The 27,082-nt window shown below is 42.3% G+C and overlaps 1 protein-coding gene across 3 annotated transcripts in view; it reads right to left on the bottom strand.

Moving 5' to 3' along the window:
- The window catches only part of DSP (desmoplakin), a 46,416-nt gene that overhangs the window by 9,539 nt on the left and 9,795 nt on the right, over nt 1-27,082 (bottom strand). For all 3 annotated transcript variants that reach the window (XM_081872955.1, XM_081872957.1, XM_081872956.1), the window contains exons 2-22: nt 20,420-20,522; nt 18,453-18,601; nt 17,470-17,641; nt 14,948-15,076; nt 14,106-14,156; nt 13,217-13,378; nt 12,579-12,683; nt 12,014-12,109; nt 11,174-11,299; nt 10,420-10,572; nt 9,573-9,727; nt 8,620-8,746; nt 7,973-8,189; nt 6,444-6,655; nt 5,452-5,618; nt 4,682-4,820; nt 4,130-4,323; nt 2,850-3,012; nt 2,422-2,505; nt 1,306-1,413; nt 410-508 (exon numbers count right to left, since the gene is read on the bottom strand). In XM_081872955.1, the coding sequence (XP_081729081.1) occupies nt 410-508; nt 1,306-1,413; nt 2,422-2,505; nt 2,850-3,012; nt 4,130-4,323; nt 4,682-4,820; nt 5,452-5,618; nt 6,444-6,655; nt 7,973-8,189; nt 8,620-8,746; nt 9,573-9,727; nt 10,420-10,572; nt 11,174-11,299; nt 12,014-12,109; nt 12,579-12,683; nt 13,217-13,378; nt 14,106-14,156; nt 14,948-15,076; nt 17,470-17,641; nt 18,453-18,601; nt 20,420-20,522 (2,911 nt within the window). The remainder of the gene's footprint in view (nt 1-409; nt 509-1,305; nt 1,414-2,421; nt 2,506-2,849; nt 3,013-4,129; nt 4,324-4,681; nt 4,821-5,451; nt 5,619-6,443; nt 6,656-7,972; nt 8,190-8,619; nt 8,747-9,572; nt 9,728-10,419; nt 10,573-11,173; nt 11,300-12,013; nt 12,110-12,578; nt 12,684-13,216; nt 13,379-14,105; nt 14,157-14,947; nt 15,077-17,469; nt 17,642-18,452; nt 18,602-20,419; nt 20,523-27,082) is intronic.

Here is a 27,082-nt window from a genome sequence, read left to right on the forward strand (position 1 = left end):
CTGCTTGAAGGATGCCTCATGGGGGGGGAAAAGCCTCATGCACCTAAACAACTAACATATCCAGGAAACCTACTCTAAAATCTTCCTAATATGCCCATTTTTTAATGTGCAGGGAGCAGCATTTGTTTTATGGGAAACAGTGTTCAAACAAGGAATCGGCTCTATCTGCCGTCTAAATTGGTCTGGTCCACAAAAGGCTGTATTGTACGAATCTGCTGAATGCACGCTTCAAATTTAAGACTAAAAAAGCTGACTCGTGTACAGCAAGAAAATTAGGTTTCCATTGTAGAAGTGTAGCCTTAGAATGTTATTTATTATTGCATGAAGGTATTATTAACAGCATCAAAAATATTTACAAAAAACCCAGGAACTGGATAATTCACAATACATGAAGGAAGAGGGATATTACCTTTAAATCTTCCAAGCTCTTTAACATTTCACTCAAAAACTTGTAATAGTCTCCTGATTTTGTAAGAAGTTCAATGTAACGAGACTGGATCTCGGCAGCCTGCGTGGAGAGGGAGGGAAAAAGCAATCTATTGTCAACCTATCCCAAACACTATGTTTCGTCTGCATCAACAGGCCTGAGGTTTTGTGTTGTTATTATTTTAACATAAAATTTCAGCCTAATTCTAGATTGACTCTGACGTAAATATAAAGGTAAAAGATCCCTGACAGTTAAGTCCAGTTGCAAACAACTCTGGGGTTGCGGCGCTCATCTCGCTTTACTGGCTGAGGGAGCCAACACTTGTCCGCAGACAGTTTTTCAGGGTCATGTGGCCAGCATGACTAAGCCGCTTCTGGTGAAACCAGAGCAGTGCACGGAAATGCCATTTACCTTCCCGCCGGAGCGGTACCTATTTATCTACTTGCACTGGCATGCTTTCGAACTGCTAGGTTGGCAGGAGCAGGGGCAGAGCAAAGGGAGCTCACCCCGTCGCGGGGATTCCAACCACCGACCTTCTGATCGGCAAGTCCTAGGCTCTGTGGTTTAACCCACAGGGCCACCCGCATCGACAAAAAGATACATTACCGTAATAGGAGTTAGTAGCTCCTTTTGAGTACCTAAAGAAGTTACAAGAGATGCAAGCAATTTCTGATTCTTTTAATTCTTTAATTTCTGATTCTGATTTGCTTGAAATACATTATGCTTAATAATGTTGGCGTCAATGAACCTGTTTCCTGCACCTGTTTAATTTCCAACTTTTCCTGGTCTGCGGTGGTTCCCTTTTCGGATGTTTTGTACCCTTGGCTGACTTTAGCTAGTGCAAAATTATCATGAAAATGTACTTTATTGTCACTTACCTCTTTCAGAATTAGCCCCGAAGGAGACTGGACCATGCTGCGCTTAATGGGAATGTTCAGCAAAGTCTCCAGTCCTGAGCAATAAGCTGCAGCCTGCAGTTCGTAATCCTGCAGAAGGAGAAGAAAACACAATTCATTTTGTAAAGACAGACACCATATGCCTCCTGACCTGGATTTTCAGACTGCAGGGAGGCAATAACCTACTCTTTCAACCTTTTGACATCAGCTGAAGACCTGGTTATCTGCCCAGGTTTCTGGTGGAATTTTGGTGCAGTGTTGATGTTTATTTTAGCTGGCTGGTCGTAAATATCTCCCTTGTTTTTAGTCCCTGTGTGATGTATTAAATTTGCAAGCTGCTCTGGAACTACACTTGTAATGAAGAGTGTGTTTTAGACAGACAGATAATAAATAAAACCCCAAATCCTGATTTTAAGAATCAGTACAGTAGAGGGTCGGAAGAGAAAGTAGTTGCTAAAAAAATAATAAGAAAAGCATTTAAAACCAGACATGGTGGAAAGATAGAGAAACTTTTTCCCACAACTTGCATTAAAAAATCTCTGAATGAAAGGCAACAGAAAAGGATTTATTGTACAAGCAGATCAATGGAGTTTAAATAACATGTCTTAAACTTCCAAAAATCAGCCCAATGATTAACCCAGACAGGGGTATGACAGAAGGATTTGGGAATAAGACCCACTGATTTTTTCTTTTTCAAATGCTTTCTAGAAGTATGCTCAGTACTGCAATCTGAACAGAACTACTAGAAACACAAAAATAAAAACAAAATCACAAGATAATCCTGTGTATATTTTCTTTCCCTTGGCGTAGCCACCTCAGATTGTTGTCAGTATTTGTGATTTTCCAAATTTGCCCTGGAAGTTTTGGACCAGCCAGACTACCATGGATACACTTCCAGAAATACAGAGGCTGTCAGTGAATCTGTATCTTGTAAACTTTGGTTTGCCCAGTAACTAAGCCTATGGTGCTGAGAAATGTGAGTGTGTGAGGGGTGAGAAGGATTTAGTCTAGAATTAAGAAGAGAGAGGGGAGCCTTGCAGGATTAAGCTCTTGTAGGAAAAGATATATTCTTAGGGGAATGTTCAAAAATAACAGTACCTTGATTGCAGCTGAGCACACCTCTGCATTCTTCATCACATCTTCCACTCTGTCTCGCTTGCTTGTGATTTCAGCATGCAAGTTCTGCAAAAAAACAACCCCACGATATTAATTTTATCAGATTTCCAGCTGTCAAGTCTTCTTTTGGTTCAGGAGAATGGCAACACTTGTCAATCACTCCACTGATTATACTATATCTCTCATGGTGATCCCAAGAGACAATTGTGGTGACAAAGATGTATAAAGCAAGCTTAGCTGAGATGGGATTTGAAATCAGGACATCAAGCTCATAACTTGCACCCTTAATCATTATTGCATTATCCGGGATTCTGACACAAACTCCTAATACTTCGCCGAATCTAAGTTGGTTTCACATCAGCCAAATTACTTAGGGGAAACACTTTGCAACACTGAGTGCAAGACAATACCTTTTGCTCCTGCAGATATCTCATGACGGTGCTAACATCTCCCAACTTCATGGCTTCAATAGTTTCCTGCCGGCGCCTGGCATCACAAATCCATTTATTCAGAGCCTGGTAAAGATCCCGATAGGTTTTCAGCTGCTTCACCTGTTTTTCTAAATCCCAGGTCCTGTAAGACAAAGTAGCAACACATGAAGCTGCCTTAAACTAATTCACACCACTGGCCTATGCAGCCCAGTGCTGCCCACTATGATTAAACGCAATCTTCCAGATGTGAGATAGAGGTCTTTGCAAGCAGAATTAATCCTAGGACCAATACACAAAGCATATGGCCTCCGCTGAGCCACGGCCTCTTCCTAAGAACAGAAAGAGATCTACTTTGCTACTTGAAAAAGCCCCAAGTTAATGTACGTATCATGCAATATCTGCATACCATGCAACAGCTGCAATACAGATTAACGTATGCCAATATAAAAGCCTTCTGCTTTAAAAGCCACCAGCCAGTAGTGGATAGCTCAGTGAAGCAATGGCACTCAGCTGACCTCCCACCAGCTGAATTGCTGCTGCTTACCGGGAGGGAGAATGTGAAGGGTGAAGTTGCAGGGAGGTCAGAATTGTGCAAACACACTGGCAGAGCCAATCCAGCGCTCCTGCCAGTGTGTTTGCTCCACACTGACCTGCATTCTACCTCAACCCCTCTCCTTTCTTGTAAACAGCGGCAACTCAGTTGCTGGAAGGTCAGGGAAGGTCCTCCAACATTCTGTGTGACATTCCATTCTAAACATAACATATAAACTGGAATCTTCGTAGAAGTAGCTGTAGTTTCCTAGTGAAGCACGTTTTCAGCTACCATGATCTTAAGTCAAACACTCATCAGTTCAGTCTGGAAATGACTTGGTGTTATGTATGAACCCAGCCCAGCAGCTTAACTTTGGCTTATTAAGTATGGTTAAAAGTCACTCATCAACCAAGGTCTGTGGCTGGTTTACAAACCATACCTAATGTTAACCTGGACCTCCTTAACTATGGCTAAAGAGCTGGCACAGCCCCAAAGCTAGAGAGTTATGAATCTAGAGCAGCAAAAATGCAAACCACTCTCAAGGCTCAGCTGATCTCCCTGGTGCCTTTAACTATTACAGGAACTAGAAAGGCAAGTTTTAAATTATTATTTTTGCAAGATGCCTCAGCTTTAACTATTAACTATGGTTAGCATTGATGTGTACACGAGGTCTACAGCTTACTGAACACATGATTTAAAGTTTCCTCTTTAGAAATCACAAACAAACCTGTCATCGATCTGCTTATCCACCCTTTGCCAACGGTCTGTGAGGTGCCCGACTTTTTCAGTGAACTTTCCAAGATCTAAATCGTGGAGAGGATATGCCTGGCAAGACTGCGAGTGGACCTGGTGAGCCCTCTGCAGCTCTGCCTCCAAGGTACTAAGCAGCGACTTCTTCATACTAAGGTCTCCTTTCATTTTCTGGAAAAAAAATAAGCAACAGAATAATCTATCTTCAGATCTCACCAGAAAGTAAACACAACCACAAGATAATCCAGACAGCTGCAAGAAAGGGCAGAATAGGTTGCATATGATCAAATTTAACATATCTAGCAATATTTAGAGAATGCAAACAATCATAAACTGGATTATTTTTTCATAGGAAATAGAATGTGTTAATTTACGGAAGAAGACCAAATTATAAATCGTAATATACAAATGTATTATAACATTAAGCTTTCCCCCCCTATATTTAAAAACAGCACAAAGTCTTTAAGACATTGTGAGTAACCAATTTATGGCTCAATCTCCGATATATACATAAAACCCTCTCTCTTACCTTCAGGCAGGCTCGATAAGCTTCCACTTTATCTGGGTCCAAAGAAAGAGTATCCTCTTCTGTAAGTCTGACTTCGAACACTCGGATCACATCTTCTGTTTGGAGAATTGCCTGGAGCAGGGACCTCAGCGCATTCAAGCTATAGCAAAACAATGCCATCAGAAAGTCATATGCAGGGTTGGGAAAAGATCGTTTGCTTTCAGTCTCTTTTCTCTCCACCCCCTCATTGCTCGGGAGTAAGTGCCACTGGACACAGCAGAACTTATTTCTGAGTAATAGGCATAGCATTGCTCTATGAAGTTGGTTTTGGTTGCCAGTCGATTCTAAGGAAATTTGAGCCCGCACACAAACTGTTCCACATGCAAACTGAGTAATATGTATAGAAAACGAAACTGGACGCCTTCATCTGCCCCAAGTGCAATAAAACATGTCTCTCTCCTATCAGTCTCCACAACTACAGCAGGCGTTGCGGTTTGACTTCACCCCCGATGGCACACTTTCCCATCGTCTCTCGAGATGGATGGATGTCAACAACAGTATAGAAAACTAGGCATCTGCATAAATGACGCTGCTTTGTACAGCTTATTTTGCTGAAGAAGTTGGACTGCCTTGGTTAGAGTTACCTTAGTTTAAAATATTAACAGTTACGGGTGTATTTTGGATTTAAATCCTTAAAACATGCAGCTGATTAAATAAAAGCACTAATCACTAAAAAATAACAGCAAAGCACACGTATAATATGGATAACCATTGCTTGTCTGTTTCCTTACCTGTCCAAATAACCAGCAGAGACCCCATTAATATTTTCCAGTTTCTGAAACAAGGTACTTATTTCAGACTGCAAATAGAGATACTTTTCAGAGCCTCTAAACCTGGGGAGATAATCTTTCTGCCCATTGAGAGCGACCGCTATTGCCTGAGAATCATTTTGTATACCCTGAGAGAGAGAGAGAGAGAGAGAGAGAGAGAGAGAGGAAATGTTATTTATTCTCACACACTTCTTAAGATCACATTAACAACCTGCAATTGATGTATCATCTATCTTGCCCCACAGAACATGTGTTTCATGTTTAAGAAAATAAAAGGACTGAAAGAGATGTTCAGACACTTTTCTCTTTGGTATGCAATCCCATAATAAGCAACTTCTAGTACAAATCCCCAAAAGCTTCCTACTATCCTTCCAAGCTCTCTGCGCACACATACTCAGCTGTGAAAGATGGCCATCTTTGCAAGCTAAGAAATTCTGATTGGATGAGATAAATGCGTATTTTTTAAAAGTCTGCCAGAGAGTTGTTAGGACTGACAGGGGCAGGGTCTTCTCAGTGACTGATATTAAATGTGCTGCACTGCTTATAAACAAGTGGAGTTGATGGGTGTTTTATTGTGATAATGTTGTGTCCATCTAGTTCAGTATTTTCTAGTGATGGGCAACTGCTCCCCAGGTCTCAGGCAGATCTCTCGTGTCACATATTAGCTGATCCTTGGCTTTCTACCACTGGGCTATGGTCTCTCTCCTAGTAGCTGCTGTAATACTTGCTCTAGCATAGATAGACGTCATCTCATGACCTCACTGCACAACAGATTGGCCACAAATGCCACCAGTGTTATTATACTAGTGATATCAATTCATCTTGGCACTGCTGGTGCTTCTTAAGAATATGAAGAGTGGAAAAAGAGGGAATCAAGAGGATTTGGGAGAGTTTCATTCAGTCTGAACCACACACAACCATGCTACGCCTGTCCAGTGCAAATCAACACGTACCTCTAATTCGTTGATTCTGACGGACAGATTCTGGGAGGCCCCTTGGTCTGGCTGAAGGATGGTTCTCTGCGCCATGCGGAGCTCACAGTTCTCGATTTGGCGACGAAGCTTCTGGAGTTCCATAAGCATCCAGGCTTCATGCTTCTCTAGCTCCTGCTTCTGATTCTGGACTTGCTGGGATGAGCCCAGGTGAGTGACTTCAGTTGTCACGACTGGTTTAAAAAAAAGAAAAGAAAAAAGGGAAAACAACCAGTGGGTCAGTTTTCGGTTTTTGGAAAATTAACCCCTGTGAATCGAGGTGGTGTGACGTCATGGCAAACAATGCACTGTGGATAGGGAACAACTTGTATGCACTGCTGAGTAAGTCTGCCTTCATTTCTCCTGCCCCATCACCTGGCAAAAGAACATGCAAGTGATTGGGCGTGTGCCATGTGAGGTTCTAGATCGGGGTCAGCAAACTTTTTCAGCAGGGGGCCGGTCCACTGTCTCTCAGACTTTGGGGGGGAGAGGACTATATTTTTGGGGGTAATGAACAAATTCCTATGCCCCACAAATAACCCAGAGATGCATTTTAAATATAAGGACACATTCTACTCATGTAAAAACACGCTGATTCCCGGACCATCCGTGGGCTGGATTTAGAAGGCGATTGGGCCGGATCCGGCCCCGGGCCTTAGTTTGCCTACCCATGTTCCAGATCAGCAGTTCTCAACCTGTGGGTCCCCAGATGTTGTTGGACTACAACTCCCATCATGTCTGAGCTCTGGCCTTGCTAGCTAGGGGTGATGGGAGTTGTAGTTCAACAACATCTGGGGACCCACAGCTTGAGAAAGGCTGTTCTAGGTGATTAAAATGTGCTTGCCTATAGCGGTCAGCACCCAATTACCTACACACAGACTTCAAGTGTGCTGTGTTTTGGTTAAGTATACCCACTGAGCCTTTTGGTGAAGCGGAGGCCTACCTATGAGCAAACTATGGGGAAGAGCTATGATCCAGTGGTGAATTACATGCTTTGTGTACAAAAAACCCAGGTTCAATCGCTGGCATCTCCAGGTAAGGCTGGAGGAGAACAGTCTCAGAAACCCTGGGGTTCCTGCCAGTCAGCACAGACCAAACTGAGCTAGATTTGAAGCTCCCAGAGCAGCTTACATAAACTCAGTAATGAACAAGGCAGCCCCGGCCCTCAGTCTAAAAGGCATGACACAAAAAGAAGAAGCGGCGAGGAGGGAAGAGGACAAAAAGCAAACTCAGGCACCACGGACTAATTGTCTGTCAAGTTACTATGTGTCAAGCTGAATGCAGTTCACCAAGTATCTGTTGGCCCAGCATGTATTTGACATTCCTCTATTTCTGCAGTCCCAGACATGGAAGAGGGACACACAATTGACTGCACCCTTGGTGAATTGCATGCATGGTTGGTGGGCTGCATTTGGCTCAGGAGGTCGCAAGTTGTGCAAGTTTCCAAGGTGAAGCACGACTACACCCTGCAACAGACGGTGCAGTTACTACCACTCTTGTGGAAAGCTGACCTTGATTTGGTTGCTGCGGACGCTGCTGGTGTTGTCCTGGCAGCTGGATGACCAATGTTTGGTAGTGCTTCTGAGCATCGGAGAACTGAGTCTGGATTTTCCTCTTATCCTCATCTGCGAACATCTCCGAGCCCTGGCTGTTCCGGATGAATTCTTGGTAATGAATCTCCAGGTCAGCTATTACTCTCTGATAATCTTCTCTGCGCATGGTCTTCAGCTGAAATGAACAGGAAGAAACAATTTAAGGAAAAGCAGCCAAAGAAAGCTGATGCAATGCTCCGGAATGATGACTACAGGAGAGGGGCATTCTGAAGAGTTATTTATATTTGTAGGATTAACAATGACAAAATGAGCTAACCATAGAGGTTTACGTTAGAATGAAGAGCCTAAGGTTGCTTCCAATGGAATGAGCCAATAAAAGGAAACAGGGAGTGTCTTGGTCAGCAAAAGCAAGAGTCGACTGCAGAACTGCCAGTCATGTTATCAGTACAAACAAGGCTTGAGAAAAGGCAGACAGCCCTTGTAAAGTCTAGAATGCATATACCCAAGTCTTCTTATATATGTGCTCAAAAGTTAGGAAAAGCGCACATTTGCGAAGACTATGACAGCTCCTGGTCAAACTTTATAGAAGTCATTTCAACACCCACCTTAGCAATAGTCAGAGCCTTTATCTTCTCAATGTCAATCATGCAGTAATGCCAAGACACCAGGCTTTTCATGTTGATGTAGAGTTGATTCCAGAGAGCCATAATGGCCTCATAGTATTGCTCAATCCTAAGGGGCAATGAATGATGTTAACTCAGCTTCGAAAAGCAACATCAGTGTCTCCTAGTCAACCAGAAGTCGAGCGTCCTGAGCAGATAAGGGCTCAAAACCCCAAATAGGAAAACGCAAATGTTTTCAATATAAATGTGGACTTTTTTCAATGCAGCACATTGAGAGCTAGAAGTCTGCTCCTTGTGCAATGATTCCCAAACTAGGTGCTGCAGGGCTAAAGTGTGTTGGATACCATATTGGATACATTCAGCTAATGATGTGACCTCGTTTAACCCAAAAGAATACATAAATAAATATGAAAGAACCCTATTCATATTTAATCTGTACCGAAGAACCACAAATTAAAATGAATCTGAATTAAATTAAACCAATTTTTTTGTTTCCGGTCAGAATTAGCTTTGCTTAGAATCTGGGAGAAAGGCTGCAAAATGGGCTCTTGAGGGGTGGAGAAAGCTCACTCTCTAGAAAGATTTCCTGTTGCAACACAATGGAGACTGACGTTCTATAGCAAGGATGAAGAACTTGTGGTCCTCCAGATTTTCTTGAACGCTCATTCCCATCAGCCAACATGGCAAATGTTCTGAATGATGGGAGTCGAGTCCCACAACACCTTCCCACTCAAAACACAAAATTAAATTTTTGCTCGCTGGTCTTGAGTTCCGTAAATAATATACAGATGGGTGCACAGAGTCCACCCAGTCACACTGTTATAAGCAACTGGGCCCTTTTCTGACCCAATCAAAGATACACAACATACAGAGCCAGGGAAGAACTCTCACTTTTTTTCCAAGCAATATGGCTTCAGGTTTTATGAATAACTCACTTGGTCGCCAGATCCACAGCTAATGGATTAGGGGGAGGGATAATGAGACTGACAGATGGCACCAGCATATCGACTCCTCCTGGCCCAGTCACATGCCACTTGCTACGTTCGCTGTTGTCTTTCAAGATGCACTCGTCTCCTTTGCGCATGGTTTTCTATAGAAAAGGCAGGAAAAACGATTGTCGGCATTAACACACTGGGACAACATAAATACTTATGATGTAGTTTTCAGTTGCTGCAATTTGTTGGAATCCTCCCTAGGACTAGAAAACTTTTAGTCATAGGTCTGAATACACATATAAAAAAGGCTTGGACACCCAGAGGCCAAGATGTACGGGATTGAAGCTGGCATGAATTCCTATTAACATGCATAAAATAACCTCATGTAAAAATTGTTAGGCTAAACTACTGCAATACACTGGGGTTGCCCTCTGTGCCCAGAGGTGTGATGCAGAACACCGTAATCTACCATTTGATGGGTCAATCACAGGGTGTTCTCTGTAGCGCTTAGAACACATCATACTTCATTCAAGCATGCAGTTTCCCCAACGTTCAGGAATGACATAGTCCTACGAGGGCTATACCAAGCAATAGATTTGAATGGAGTTCAACTCCATGCATCTTTGGAAACATTTGAAGACATTTCTACCTGAGCACCTGCTTAGCAGCTGCAGTAAAGAAGAAACTAGAACAGATTATTTATCATCCAATACGTTTGGTCTGTTTTAAGCAGATTTTAACTGAAGATACATAGTAGCCTGCCTCAGGTGCTTGGGATGGGATTGCCAATAAATCTAAAATATATACAATCAACGGTTGAGTAATTAATCAATAGCATGATTCTTACCAGATCTTGTTTGTAGTCACACAGAGCCTTGAGAATGATTGGCTTATTGCTCTTGTAATCAGGGTTCCGTGGCTTTAGCTGGACAATCTTCTTAGACTTATTCACCAAATTTTGCACTTGTCTCTTGTATTCCAAAATTTTCTCTCGCTCACTCTATAAAGACAGAGAAAGTTTGTCATGACAAAAAATACTTCTAAACAAGGAACCAAATTCACTAACACAGACCTGCATTTGCTATCGGTCAAATTGAGATTATCTTCAAATTTAAGACAAGTATCTTGGTAGACTTCAGTGGTAACATTTTGAGAAAATCAGAGTTAATATTTTAGAGTTCTATAAGCTCTTAAGAGTTATAAACTCTAAAATTAGAGGTTCTGCAATCAATAACAGAGGAAAAGAAAACTAAAAAATCCATCTGAAGTTCCTGAAGTTCTGCTTGAGTACATAAAATACTGCAGCAATCCCAAATATATGAAGCATAATATACTCAGTGAAATAGACCAAAGCAGCGACTGCTCATTTTTAATCGCATCAACGTGACAAGAAAACCTGGAAATTGCAATTTCCCCCAGACCTTCCCCTTAACACCTCTCATTTTCCTCACCCAACGGCTTCAAACAGCCACAATGAGCTTTCATGTCGCCTGTCTTTCAAAAACAGTATCTTTCATATACAAGGAAATCTGCCCTTATGGGCTTAGTCCTGCTGAAGTTGAAAGAAACTGTGGGATCTCAAAACAAAGTGGCAACCATACCTCCAACTCTTTGATCTGCTCCAACAGAACTTGCAGGGACATATTCTTATCACAGATGAACTTCTTTCTGATGGAATCCTGTAGATTCTTCAAATAGCTCTCAGTTGACTGGGCTTCCTCAAAAAACTATGCATAAAAAACAAACAGACATATGATTATCTTTATCCAATCACACTAGTGGGGCATAGTGGTTAGAGTGTTGTACTAGCACTTGAGAGACCAGGACTCAAATCCCCACTCAGTCATGAAGGCTTTGGGCCAGTCACTTTCTCTTAGTCTAATTTAACTCACAGGATTGTTGTGGGGATAAAATGAAGTGGGGAGAACCCTCTATGTTGCCTTAAACTCCTTGGAGAAAAAGCCAGAACACAAATGTTGTAAAATGAATTAAAGTTGTGAAGTGTACTTTTTGTACATAATGATAACAGTGGGCCCTGAATGAGATTTCGGTAGTCTTGTAGGATCCAATAGACTTTTAAGAGATTAGTAATGCTGAACTCGTAAAATCTACACTGGACATTAATAGGAAATGCAGCACTTGAACATATGAATACAATCCCCTTTCAAGAGTATGGATATATGAAGAATAAATGAAGGAAACTAAACTAAAGACAGCCTATTACCTTCAATCCAATTTCAGATGCTTTAGTTAGCAAGCCTTCCTTACTACAAGCTAAACTCACAATCTGCCGTTTCTTACTTACTAATAGTTGGAGTGCAAGATACTGCATGTTTGTGAATCCTCTCCTCCCTCCCCCCAAAAAATTATACAACCAAACATAGAGTTTAAATGCTGTTGCTTGGGATTCAACTTCTAATATCCGTTATGACTGCACACACCTGAAAGTATGCTGCATTCTCCTTGAGATGAACATCAATGCACTTGGTGATCTGGAGAATCCAGCTCCACTGAGTTTGCAGTGTATCCATGTAGGCCTATATATTTAAAGAGTAAATAAATCACAGTTCAACCTCCATTCATTCATTTCTTTTACCTAGCTAGCAACAAAACCTCTCAAAACTTCCTAAAACAGCTTTGGAGTAAGGAAGAGACGATAAACAGGACTTGGCTTAAAGGAACTGGACTTGCTTAAAGGAAAACCGACAGGAAAACTTGGCCCTCCACTTCAGACACCAAGAGTGGCCCATCATTATGCATAGTTGTAAACCAGGGCTATAAAACGGTCACTCGCACAACCAGAGCAACCAGCCTTTGAATCGTCACACCTGTGGCGTGATCAGCATGCAAGTCGTCCTGCACTGTTTCTAACACTGACTCTTGTTGATCAGCCAAAAATGTCAAGGTTCAAGATCTGATTTGCAATACCTTTCACTTCTGTGGAACCTTTGTATCTCAGCCTCCAGAAAAAGAGCAGAGCAAGAACGTAGGAAGTTAAAAATATACCTCGATTTTGTCTGAGGCAGGATGCTGGTTGACCACCAGTTGGTCACATTCTTGCTTCAACTTGTTGAGTTCTTTTTCCTTAACTTCCAGTTGGCTCATGCGTTTCTGTATACAAGAAAAGGAACAAGCATTAAGGCCAACCTTAAAATAAGAAGGACAGTAAAAGTTGAATGCATATAAGGTCATATCACCAGCATATAGTAAGGTTGGTGGGTTTGTAACTGAATGAAGCTAGTCAAGCCCATTAATTTCAATGGGACTAATACAATCAAGCATATTTATACCATGGCATAACGTTTATAGGCCTGAAAAACTTCCAGACTTAAATTTGTGCTATATGATAGCAAGAACAGCCTTACTGAATCAAGCACCCATACCTTTTTCCTACCACACAAAGTATTATCATCATCACTGATTCATTAATTGCCTTCTGAACAACTGTCTCAAGGAGAATTACACCGAAGATAATTAAAAACAGTTCAAACCCCAGGCCAGCAAATACATTTTTAAAAAAGACTGAAACTGTAACAAGGTAGACAGTCATGGTAAATTTTATTTTATTTATTATATTTATGGTAATGATCCATTTATCCACCTGGGAAAGCCGGTCGGAACAAAGATGTCTTAGCGTAACTTACAGAGAAGGCCTCCTGCTTCCGGGCAATATCGGTGTTCCTGTCACTCCAGTCGTAGAGAAGCTCCTCCTCCTCACAGTCATTGATCCACATGATTTCTCTGCTAGTGGCCTGGATGATGTTTTGCAGCTGGCGCAACTGATCCATTCTCTCAAAGGAGAATCTCTACAAAACATCAAAGTAATGAGCTTCAGACTTAAGGATCAAAGCTTATTGTGCAAACAAAACTGTGGAACAAAACAGAGGGATCAAGACAGAGCTCTGGAAAGCAAATGGCTACACACCCAATGCTCTTTTGCCCCCAATTGGGCTGGGGATACTTTGCACTTAAAAAAAAAAAAGAGGGGAAATCTGCATTCTGCTCCATGACAACATTTTTTAAAAATGTAAATGCAGTCGTACCTTGGATCTCAAATTCCTTGGCTCCCTTACAAATTGGCTCCCAAACGAGTGAGTATTCTGGTTTTCCAACATTCTTTTGGGAGCCGAACGTCTGGCGCGGCTTCCAATTGGCTGCAGGAGCTTCCTGCAGCCAATTAGAAGCCGCACTTTGGTTTCCGAAAGTTTTAGAAGTCGAATGGACTTCCAGAAAGGATTCCATTCAGCTTCCAAGGTACGACTGTAATGGACATGGGTTGCCATGCCAAGTTGCAATGCAGAGATACTTCAGCAAGTATTGCCCACAAGTTTCTAGATGCAACTTTATAATTAAGGATTAATTGTTGAAATAAAAGCTAAGAACGGACAAGTTCCACCATGACTGGGCTGAACCTGCACTTTTCATCCTCGTGGGATCCATAGTTGTCTTCCCTGACTCAAAGGATGCTCCACTGCTAAGAAGGCAAAGCACACATAACAAGGCCGTCGGAAATTCAGTTGTTCTTTAGCTTACCAGAAGATATTCATATTCCTCCTCCAGCTGATGAACAGCAGCCTTCTCACGCTGTGGGCAATAGAATAAAAAGAATAAAGAACTTCTACAGCTTACAAATTTGACCCATTTACCAAGGGGGCCTCTGCAGAAACAAAATTTAAGATGGAATAATTTGTACAGACAGTTTCCTAGGGAGCCTCTTTATATCACAAATAGCCACAATCAATGGCCACATGCCTCAGCAAGAAGGGGCAAGGGAATGCTGGCAACCAAAGGACAAGCAGAAGTGGCAAAGGAGACCGTGTTGGGGCTTGACGCCAACCTGAATGGGAAACACAGCGTGCTTTAGATCAGGGATGGGGAACCTGCAACACTCCAGGTGTTGAAGGACTCCAGCTTCCATCATCCCTCACCACTGGCCATGCTGGTTGGAGCTGATGTGAGCTGAATTTCAACAACATCTGGAGGGCCGAAGGGTCCCCAACCCAGGAAGTGTCCAAAAGAGAACAGAGGCAGAAAGAGTGCAGAAAGGAGTGGGTGTAAATATTTAAATATTTTGATAGAATACCAAAATGTGTAATGGAGGCCCCTAGATACATTGCTGCTGACCCCAAGTTAGACTCATTTACAACCATACAAAGTGTGTGAGTGTGTGTGAGTGTGTGTGTGTGTGTGAGAGAGAGAGAGAGAGAGAGAGAGAGAGAGAATGCTCTTTCATGCACCAATACTTCTGAATAAGCAAAACACAGCAGTGCTAAAACAGGGCTCTTTCAAATATTTCACCAGATGTGAAACCACCAGTTAGCAATTTAAAACAGGCAGTGATGCAAAAAATCAAGGAAGCAGAATCAGTATCTTACCAGGTCAGTTTTGACTTTGTCCAAGTGCCAGCGATAGTCTCCAATGGAATTATGGAATCTCCTGTGGTCAGCAATTTGTTGTTCAATAGCTGCCGCATCAAATCCCCATTTTACTAACTCCATTTCAGACTGAAAGGAAGAATGCGCATCTTCTTTAGTGGTTTATTTATATAGGTGCCGATGTGAAGCAAAATTAAAACAATGGTGCACAAGCAAAGGTATATAGCGCTGCTTTGCAAGGAAGACATGGTTTGGCTGTTACCAGGTGGTTATCCTTGCTTGGGTTATAGTTGCTTGGGGTTACTATTTCACAGGAGTCGTGCAAATCGGAAAAGACTAAAGCCTTCCCCAATGTCCCTTTCTGCTCTACAAAGAAGGGGAGAAGGTAACAGAATAAAACTACCTTTAGGAGCCACAGTAGAGCAGGCACCAAAGAACTTCAGAAGGCATCTGCAGGTAGCTATAGACCAGCAGGAGCCAAGTTATCATGCCACCTTTTTAGAGGGAAGATTCATTTCCACCCAGCCACCCTTTCCAGCCACATTAGTGAAGCAATCGTCCAAATACTATTAAATTTGTGCACCATGTCTTGTTGCTCTGCAGCCCTCAGCTCCATGCACACCATGACAGAAAAACTTTCGTATTTTCTAAATGGTAAAGTTAAGAAAATTTGTAATAATTGGAACTTGAAACTAGCTCTTTCTATACACACACACACAGTCCTTGCTAGGATGTGTTACCGTTGCTTTTAACATGTGAAAATTAAGATGGCCAGCCAATATTTAAGTACTGATAACGTGAAGTATTAAGAAGTGTGCCCTATCCCATTCTTTCACATGCCAACTCTTCAGATTCCCATTTTGCAGACAGTGCACTGAGGAAGGGAGACACTAAACGGCTTTGAGCAAGAAAGTTACTTAGGAGAGCTGAGCTGTGTTTCAGAAAAAGCTCTGCCCATTTGAATGGTGTAGGATATTTCTCTTCTACCTTCAAAATCAGGTATCAGCTGCTATTTTTTTAAAAAAGAACTAATTATGATTCAGCACAGCAATAACGCTACCACAGACACCACCCTGAGCCACACCTGTGCTTAAGCGAAGCTGGAATGGCTCCAGCAAGCGAAGCCATTTTAGGCTGTCGGCCATCTGAAAAAAAGAACTTTATTCCTTCTTTTTTTCAGCTCACTGTGAGCCAAAGCCATCAAAGCAGCAGCAAGAATGAACGTTTGTCAATGCGTGTGAACGAAAAAGGTGACTCATTTCCAGCTCCCGGCCCCACCAGAGAAACCCAACCCAGGTCCGAAGCCCACGGCTTTCCTATCTCCAAAACGACAGGGAAGTAAAACAAAACACTTTCAAGAAAACAAAAGCTACCGGCAGGGCTTCCCTACGTATCACATTTCTTTGGCATGCTGTAACTTGGGCTCTGCAGACAGAACGCAACGCCAGAGAAGGTCAAGGTAAGATAAGAAAGTTGGAAGGCAACTAGGTAAGGAAGCCTATTCACATCAGGCTGACAACACGGCAGGTATTTGGGGAGGGACTTAAAAGGAGGCCCCATCTCCCCTTCTGTACCTGCAGAGTATGTAGCAATAGTGTGATTGTGTGTGTCATCCTCTCCTGCTTCCTGCCCTATGCAGGTGACGTTGCTTTGTTTGGAAAGAGCATTTCACATTTATGGTAGGTAAACGGTGACCATAGTTGGACTCTGGCACAGCTGAAATGCTGCAAGGGCTTCCTAGGCAGAGGCGGCTGCTATAGGAGGGGTGCCTGTTCCCTTGCAGAACAGGTAGGGAAATTATGCTGCCATTCAAACAGTCATCTTAAAGAAGCCACTCCATAAAAATCAACTGCAAGCCCCTTTAGCAAATGCCTTATTGCCATATCTGCAGGTCTCTTGTTTTCATTTCCATTTTCTAATTTGCCAGCCACATGAGATCTTTCATTCGGTTCTTTTTCTGTCCACCGTATTCTTTTTTTCCCTTCAGTTATTGTCTGAACCATTATTTTTCCCCACCCCTTTCCTTTATGCAGAAATAGGATGACTGTAGCAATGCACTGTGTACATAGAGTTAATCTTTGCCGTGCTTGGGTGAATGTTCTGAGCTTGCAATAGGTGCGTCCAGAAGGTTCTAAAACAACACAGACTCAAGAGAAAGGGGCTGGCTTACTTTCCCTTGACTCCTGCTGATATTTTATTTTGAGGCTGCAAAGTGCCGTGCCCAGGAGCAGACAATGGGAAGGGGACTGCCTCTCCGCAGTCCTGTCGCTGTGGCTTACCGGGAGGGACACCTTGGTAGGAGCACTGAATTGCCTCTGTCACTGCGTCTGCACTGCACCAATCTCGCCACCTCACCCTTCCCAGCAAGCCACAGTAACGCCGGCGACAGGAAACCAGGGAGACACCCCTGCTACTCCCTGAACTGACAGAACAAGAACTGGCTGGTGTGGTGTTGGTGGTGGAGGGGAGAAAAATGCAGTTCCATTTTCTCAACAAAAGCCAGAACACGAAGCACACTTTACCTTCTGCTGCCTCATCCAGTTCAGACATTCTGTGGTGCAACGCCTGGTGTATTCGTCCCATCCCGATCCACTCTGGGAGGTAAACGCACCACCTTTGGAGCTAGCCCTACGGGCACGAGGTACACTGATTGCTTTGTAGAGGGCACGCATCTGCTCTTGAAGCTGAAGCAATCTGAAAGGACAACGAAGGAGAGCAATGTCAAGGGGCTACAAGATGAAAGAGATGGAGCAAAGGAGGATGGGGAATACATTTGCAGGCTCTGAGCTACCATAAGCCTGTAATGAAAAATATGGGATAAAGTCCTCCATTTCCCCCCAGCACTATAAACTTACTGGGTAACATCCAGTAATAGCAATGGTGGAATATAGGGATAATGCACTAGATGCCTGATTCACTAAGACTGTTCACTGCAGTTTTGTTTTTGTTTCGTTTTTTTAAGACAAATAAATAAGTGCAATGAACGTGACATTCCTGGCTTGAAAACAATAGGAATGGAAGGGGGAAATCCATGCTTTGTGTTCCACAGAATGAAATAGTATTAAAAATTCAAGGTACACAGTCTCATTAGATGAGCAAGAGTCCTGGAGAAGGAGGAGGAGAAGAAGAAGAAGAATTTTATTATTTATACCTCGCCCATCTGGCTGGGTTTCCCCAGCCACTCTGGGTGGCTTCCAGAACATAAAAAATAATAATAAAACATCAAACGTTAAAAATTTCCCAATACAGGTATGCAGCACCACTATTTACTGTAGTACTGAATGGCTTGCCATTTGGTACGCCTGATGAAAAGGACCACTTGACTCCACGAGAGCACATACCTGGTACAAACCTCCTCGTATAATTCATGGGCATCTATTTATTGATTCAATACGAGGCAGAGTCAAGCGCCTGGACTATGCTAAGTGTAAACTGAGGTAAGCCCACATATAGTAACTAGAAGTCTGTGGGGAAAGGCCAGGAGACAAAAACAGAATGGCGATACCTTTTCTGGTACAGCTCACAGGGCTGCCCCATTTGCCTCATCTCTCTTATCAGCCCATCAAGGATGTCCATGTGCTCGTTTGCCTGAGCAAAGCAATCTTCCAGCTCTCGGTTCCTGCTAATCTGGATACCATCCCCATACTTCAGCTCCTAAGTGAAAGGAAACAAACAAACAAAAATACCATATTTAGTTCAAAAGCCCCACCACCTCCACAAAAATAATGTGATAGCAACACGCAACGTGTGTAGGATGTTCTAAACTCCAGTTTTTTTAATGCTGCAAGTTTTCTGTCGGTAATGCACTAAAACCCATGAAACAGCTAATATTTGAAAAATATGTGGCGTATTATTTATCGTTGCTGTTATCCATTATCATTATTATTATGCCTAAACTACACCAGGTACAGAAACAAGTGACAAGTGTGGTCTAAAGAAGGATCTGCTGGGTACAATCTCCTGGGAAGCTGTCCTGTGTGAGCCACTCAGGTGCTTGGGAGCTTTTGCCCATTAACTCTTTGTTCATTCCTGCCTTCCTTTCAACACCAGGATGGTAGCATTGCAAGGAAACACTGTTTGTTAAAGGCCTAGCAACATCTGAGGCCAGGAAGGAGAATGAACAAATTGCACTTGCAGGTTTCATAGCAAGGCTCTCTGTTAAATAAGGTCTCACTACAGGCCAGTGGTAATAGCCACCCCAAAGCAGCTTGGCTAAGGCAGAGCAGGACATGACCTCCTTGGAGAATTGAGGCATATCCAAGTAGAGAGCAATTGGCCAGGTGGACAAGTGGCAATCATTCCCCCTGAACAGTCACTTGCAAGATTGGGTTGTGTTTTATATACCAAGTCAATCCCAACCTTATTCCCTGGTAAGTGGCCGCTTGGATGGCCACTTCATTCCTCCTAGATTTGTTTCTGAGATTATGTTCTACCAGCTAAGAGGGCGTTTTCTTAATAGGTATTTCTGCAAACAACCTAGAAAGCTGTCCTAGAAAGTGTGAGCTGTCAAAACAGTGAATCCCGAAAAGGAAGAGGCAGAGCACCAGCAGCGGAGGAGCAAGCAAGAAGGCAGACCTCAACATGGAGCTGAGACTGTTTATAAGATGTGTGTGTATACAGGAACCAGTAGGCATTAATATGCTCTTTCCTTGGGATGAACTGGGGGAGTGTGTAAATAAATGTACATGCTATTATAGTCATACTGCCTACTCTCTCTCTCTCTCTCTCTCTCTCTCTCTCTCTCTCTCTCTCTCTCTAATATTCGGACAGTTAGGTATGTTTTTTACAGGAAGCTGCCTTACACCAGAACATACCATTTGTCTATCTAGCACAGCATTGCCTAATCTGATAGGTATCAGCTCTCAAGTGTCTTTAGCCAAAAGACCTACATCTCCTGCTAGCTAATCCCTTGTAACTGGAGAGACCAAGGATTGAACCTGGAACCTTTGAGTTTGCAGACAAGGTGCTGCACCACTAAGCTACAGAACCTCTCTTCCTTCCTTCCTAATAAACCAGGGGTCACCAACATGGGTGCAACGGAACCCTTGAAGCATCCTCTTGGTGCCCACAAAGCCCCTGAGCTCCCCGACTCCCAAATACTCCTTTCATCAGAAGATCATACTTTTTCTCCTTGAACTGGAGGATGAAACTTTCTACTCTGGTTAATTCTACTGAATTCTACCTTGGAAAAATGAAACTATGTTTGTGTGCACTTGCTATCTTTTCCCATCTCACAACAGTGCAGCTGATTTGGGGGAGCAGGGAAAGAAGTGACCAGAGGGACTAGTACCCACAGAACTTATTCAAAAAAGCCAGAAATGCACACAAGTTTTAAAAAGCAGGCAACCTCTGTAATAAACTGTTCTGCAGCACTTTTCCCGAGTTCTGCGTTTTCGCTTGCTCATTCAGAATGGGGAAACAGAATCTCCCAGGTTAGCATTCATATAGGTTCAGGGATGGAACGAAACTTACAGGCTGCACTATGAGTTCGGCACGCATGAGGCAATCAGAGCAATTTTGCAGAAGGTCTTGAATGGTGTTTTGACGCCTGGACATTGTGCCGGTTCCATTGTGGCTAAGGAAGGAGAAAGAGAGGCCGAGAATTAATCACACAGATGTAATTAATCATAGATTTTAAATGCATTTTCCAAAGGCAAGCAGCACACCTTATTCAAATTAAAGTGTTGTAACCTGTGCGGCTTCACAGAGATTCTCCTTGATACACTTGCCCCTCCTTTGTGTGTGAGTGTGTGTCACAAAAGAGTTACAATGCTGAGTCTGCAGCCTCATAAAAACCACGGTGGGAATGTGAGCTAAGTAAAAAATAAATAAATACTGGCTTGTGGTTACCTTTCTGCCAATGAAACAAACACAAGGATGAATGCTGTATGAAACAGACATTCTTAAGTCTAGCCTAGAAACACACAGGAAGACCAGGACAGCTGGAATACTCAAGTGCAAAACTGCTCAGTCCATTCTCCCTTCTAGCCCATCATTCTGTAAATTCCTCCAGAATTATATATGACCACCAGCTGTCTTCCTTCAAATCCCTCCTTCTTCTGTGAAATCTGGACTAAGATCTCATTTCAAATGAAGCCAAAGCACACACCACTGTATTTGATTTTATACCCATCCCTTGTTATCCTTGGCCAACTCCTCTGTTACCTCCTCTCTGAACTGTCTAAATTTAGGCTAAAAGAATATTGGGACAGCGGTTCACTTACATTGTACTACAAAGCATTAAGAGCACTGATAGTGGTGATGATATGATGATGATAAATGCTCAAACTGAAGCCTGTACCTGATATTCTGAACCTGTTATGGATATTTAACCAGACAGAGAATACAGACCTTGCTTTCTCAACCAATCTACAAAACAAGATACTATTCCAGATTCATATATGTGGCATCTTGGTGAGGGTATTGCCAACCAGCTTTTATGTAACAGCGCCTAAGGGCCCAGGCATGACAAGGTTTTGTAGTAAGAAAGAAGAAGAAGAACGTAAACTTCTGCCATTACTGAAGTTTTATCCAGAACAGTATTCCCAGGTAAACAGATCCTATCCTGAACAAGATATTCAGAAACAGTTTGGGAGCTTGGGCTTATATACGTCCAAGGAGAAGGGATCAGAGTGGATTCAGAAAGCCTGTTTGGAAACCAATAATGTGGATATTTCCATTTGTAAGTATTCCTAAGAGCTCGAAACACGTTCAGTATAATCAGAGGATTTCCGTACCTGAGACTTAATCTGTCTTTTAGACACAATGATTCCATAGTGATAACAGTCCAAGAAAACCATCTTTTGGAATTCTGCATTGTCAGCTGGAAGACTGAGCTGAGATAGCTCTGTCAATAGAGCAGGAGACTCTTAATCTCAGGTTCATGTGTTTGAGCCCCACGCTGGGCAAGAGATTCCTGCACTGCTGCAGGGAGTGAGACTAAACAACTATTCAATTCTATGATTCTATTACTTTCAAGGCAGAAAAATACATTCTGGAAATTGTGCTTCTAACAGGAACAGCTTAGTAATGTAGTCTGCTTAGAAAATCTTTTATGCAGGTAAAATGTACCAGTACAGTAGAGAAGAGACTACAAGCTTTGGATAACTTGTTTTTAAAAATGTATGCTACCAGGTTGGGAAACCTCTGTCTTGTCGAATGTAGCTCGACAGGCCATTTCCCCCAAACACCCACCAGCTGATGTCACTGGTTCTGTCAGCTGATGGTTTGGAAGGATAGGGTTTAATCCTTCATTCCTCTGTTCCCAGCAGCGAACAGGATCACAAAGCCTAGACAACAGGATTTCATCTTTGGTCATCAACAGATGAGCAGAGATTAAAGTCCCTTGCCTACTTACCGTATTTTTCGCTCTATAAGATGCACCAGACCACAAGACGCACCTAGTTTTTGGAGGAAGAAAACAAGAAAAAAAATATTCTGAATCTCAGAAGCCAAAACAGCAAGAGGGATTGCTGCGCAGTGAAAGCAGCAATGCCTCTTGCTGTTCTGGCTTCTGGGATAGCTGCGCAGCCTGCATTCGCTCCATAAGACGCACACACATTTCCCCTTACTTTTTAGGACGGAAAAAGTGAGTCTTATAGAGCAAAAAATACGGTATTTTAGAGGCAGCAGCAGGGAGATGGGGGCTTCCTCAACTCCCACCCCGCCACTGCTGCAGCCTGCTTTTGGGGGAGCAGAGCAAAGTGCAGATTGAAACAACCTCCCTGTTAAAGGAAGGGGTGTTCTTCTTCAAAGGCCGCTTTATATAGAATATACACAAAGGGTAACTGTGTGAGAGAGGCTGCTTTGCAAGTGTTTGGTCATGCTGCGTTCAGCCACAGGTGCAAGCCTGCACTAGTTGTCTATGGGTGAGGTGCTGCAAACTAGGAGCCACACCTCGCTGATGGCATCAGAGCTCTCCCAACAAGCTCAGGCATTTCCCAAATCGAAGCACCTCTATTAAAACAGATACTTTAGTAAACCAACAAACTTCCAAGCTTAATCCAGCTGGCTAAGTACATTCACTTGTACTGATTATTTTCTGCAGCGTAAGCTAAATTCTATCCTGGGCACTCAGATTCAAGAGCTCTCTCATAAAAATAACAATAACAACAATAACAATAATAATAATTTAATGAGTGAATTATTACAGTCAGCAGTATTACAGTATTGCTCACCTAGTGACTTCAATGAGATTATGGATTTACATGCAAGTTCATAAAGCAATGAATTAAACATCAAGTGACAACTGGCAATATTCAAAATAGCCAATGCTGTTCAAATGCACAATACTTTTAATATCTGCCAAACTTTGCAGCCTCTAAATGACTTTGTCGTATTACAGCAAGGGCTACCCCTCCAAATTTAAAGTAGGCTCTTATGTATGATCGAACAAAGTAAAGGAGTAGAAAAAAAGAAACAGAAATTAAGTGAGCCATGTTCATTAATTTCAACAGGTCTACTCGAACCAGGGTGGTGATTTTCTAAAAAAATGAATAAAATCAGATTTTTTAAAAAAATTAAATCAGTTTTGATTTAAATTGGATTTATTTATTTAAAACGGATTTTAAAATAAAATGCGTTTGGAGGAAAAATCTTTCTAAAGATAGTTTTCTATATAAGTTACATTATTAAGTTACAAAGTTACAAAGGCTATTCATCAGGAAATAAGGATTTGTTTTAAGTTTTCATGTGTGCTAAAACTCAGTCTAAGTTTTTTTTAAAAAAAATCATTTAACCACATCAGTTAACAAACATGGATACATATGCTATAATGTTATTGTTTTAGTTAAATAAACTGTTTAAATTGTTATTAAGGAAATGATTGTTTTTCTCCTTCCAATAAAGTACAGCAGAAAAGTTGTCCAAATATAAACAGTTAATTTATTAAAACTCACAATAATTACATAATTATCTGTCTATGTATTTCTAATAGTATAACTAAATCAGAATTTTTGGATATAACTGTAAAAACTACTCTGAAAATTTATTATTTCAAAAATGAAACCTTCATCTGGTTGTAATTATTAAGATTATGCAAGCAAGAATGAGTCTTTCTGTAAAAAAAATGATTTAAATCAAGTCTTACTGACTAGTGATTTAAATTGTGATTCAAATCAAATCCACCCTAACTCTGATTCACGTGCTGTTACACATGCATATGTAATTCAGCCTTGAACTTGGAAAGATGTTTATAGTCATTTTTCCCAAGGCCTGGCTTTTCTACATCGGTTTTGCACTGTGACCATTTCAGTAGGATGTGCCCTTTACCAGTGGAACTCTAGCATTTACTATGTTGCTGTGGGGGTATTTTTCAATAGATTGCTCTCATGTGGCAAGTTCCAGATTTAACCACACATGGGTGTGCGCAAATGAAACCCGCGACACAGAGAACCGATACAGCAAAGTCACTACATCAAAAAAAAGGGTGTGAATCATATGAAAAGAAGTGTCTTCTAAGCTACTGTCACAGATGCCAGTGATACTGCTTGCTTTCAGACATAGTAATAAACTACAGGAAAAAACATTCGACAGCCCCAGGCTAGCACAGGCCTCCCCCCCCCCCTTCCTCCTCTGGTACAACCATGAAGCGATAGACGCTTCCACTTGCATTTTTTATTAAACACAATTTGTCATAATGTTCAAATCTGGAGAAAATCTGGTTTGCTGAAACACGTCAATTCACATCTTGGGCAACAAAGTTTCAACAAACCATAGTTTTGAGTGACTGGCTTTCACGGTTTGGACGAAACACTAAACTGCAGCTAATCAAATACACAAGTGAAAGCTTCTGATCTCCTCTCAGCTGGAAGAAAGAAGAGGGGAGGAGTATATTTACTTGAAGTTCACTGCGGCTTATTTCTGGTGCCACAGTTAGCCATTACTGTACAGTTGTACCTTGGTTCTCGAACGCCTTAAGACTCAAATGTTTTGGCTCCCGAACGCTGCAAACCTGGAAATGAGTGTTCCGGTTGGTGAACATTTTTGGGAAGCCAAACATCCGACGCAGCTTCCGACTGAGTGCAGGAAGCTCCTGCAGTTAATCGGAAGCCGTGCCTTGGTTTTCGAACGTTTTTGGAAGTTGAACGGACTTCCAGAACAGATTCCGTTTGAGAACCAAGGCACAACTGTAATTCCAAAGCCACTATGAGTCTGTTGGGTGTGTGAGTGTGCATTGGGTGTTTCCAGAACCAGCCAGCATAGATTGTAAAATCAAGTATGGACAGCTATAGAAAGAATAAATAAGGTTGGGGAAAGGTGAATAGGTGATGTTTGAGCAACTGCTAGGTTTGACACTTGCACTCAGACTTTGAAATTAGCATTTTGCGCCTAAAGATTCTCCATTTGCGAGCACCTCAAAAAGTCTGGGTGCCATTTTTTGCACCTGGCTGACACTCAAGGATTACTGAAATGTATGTGCTTCAAAGTCTCGAAGTATGTGTTAAGGAGAGACAATATGTTAAACAGTTCAACAATGAAGAGCAGAGTGTTTTGAAAACTGAAGTACTTTACCAATATTTTTATTGTAAACACCAAATTTCTGCTAAAAATGCTAACAGTTTCTGCTAAAAATGTATTAACAAGGTGTCACTTACGTGAATTGCGTACTAGTTCAAGCATATCAAAATAATAAATAAAAAGTGTTGCTACCCGACTGCCCCTGTGGTGACTAGACATTCTGTTTCGGCGCCCACAACCCAGGTCCCAGAAGCCCTCTGGCTCCTAGCTTTTCCATGCCAGTTTCTAACACTGCTGCCTTGTTGCCGTGCAGGGCGACAGAAAAAGGAAACAAGCTCAGAAACGACATATTCAAGCAGGGTTCCTAAATCTTCCAGATTCTTCTTTTGGAACTGGGTGTTGCGGCTTCACCTGTTCCGCGCATGGCATCGTAAGATGCCAGGTGAAGCACAGGTGGGCATGGCTCTGTCAAGTCTGCCTTCAAGGCCAAATGGAGAAGACTTCTAAGGAGAAACATGGCACCTATGTGACCTCGTGTACGTCCTGCTGATGCCTTCTCCAGTCTATATGCTTCTCATGCCCATCCTCCCACTTTAGACAAAGCCCTTGAAGGAGGCAGAAGAGAAAAAGCAGAGAGGTGGACCCCCAAAGCAATCTGTGAACCCCCAAAGGAGTACAAGCAGCCACCTATTTTCTCCCATGGAAACGTAAACCCTACCAGTGTCCATAATGTACCTTGATGCCACTGTGAGTCATAAAGTGAAGTTCATAGGAATGCTTCCTAAAGCGTAGGTAGAAATCAATCAAGGGGTGACAGGAGGCTTTGCGAATAGATTGCTCACAATTATTGTTGAGGAAATTGTGTTCCCTCCAGCTCAGAGCAAGGGCACTATGAGAAGGACCACCTATATTTCTTGATCCAGCATTCAGATAAGAGACTGGCGTTTACTGGCCCAGAATTCAAGCGAGGGACTGGAAGAAAGCAAAGGAAGCTTTTGATTTATTTTGTGTACGTCCCCTCCTTGAATGCACGGAGGAGCCCACAGTCTCCTGCACTGTGGGGAGAAAAGAGAGTAAATGAAACATCTCTGCTAAAATAATGAAAATATTAATTTCCTACCGTTCTCCCTGCATGCATTTTCAAACTGCTAGGTGTCATTTTTTGTTTGCAAATCAACAACTTTTGCTGTTGATTTCAGCAACAGCCACCTGTCAGATTTTTCATGTCCCCCTTTGTAAACGGTCCATGCATCCTGAGTGTCACAGAGAAAGAGTATCACAAAAAAGCACTGTTTTTTGCTCCACACTTGGGCCTAGCTCAGCAAAGTGCTTTGGGCTTACTGCATGAGGCAGCTAACATGAGTGTGCATAGCCAAATTCATTCAGCTGTATGTACAGAAGTTGTCCAACTTGTATGGAAAAGTCAGAGCAAAGTGTGCGCATGTGAGAATGCCTGCCCAGGTATGCACAGATGTAATACAGTTGCTCCACCCTGAGTGGAGTCTGTTTGAGTTTGAGGTAAATGGGAATAAGGACTCCTCTCATTTTTTACGCTTTCACACAAAGGCTGATCGGTAGCTGGTCCTAATTATTATTATTTAGATTGTAAACTCTTAAATGGCTGCCTATGAGCCCTACCCAGACACACACCCTTCCTTGGATGTGGGTGGGGTGTGC

This window comes from Podarcis erhardii, assembly GCF_964252035.2.
Source record: "Podarcis erhardii genome assembly, chromosome: 8".
Lineage (NCBI taxonomy): Eukaryota > Metazoa > Chordata > Lepidosauria > Squamata > Lacertidae > Podarcis > Podarcis erhardii.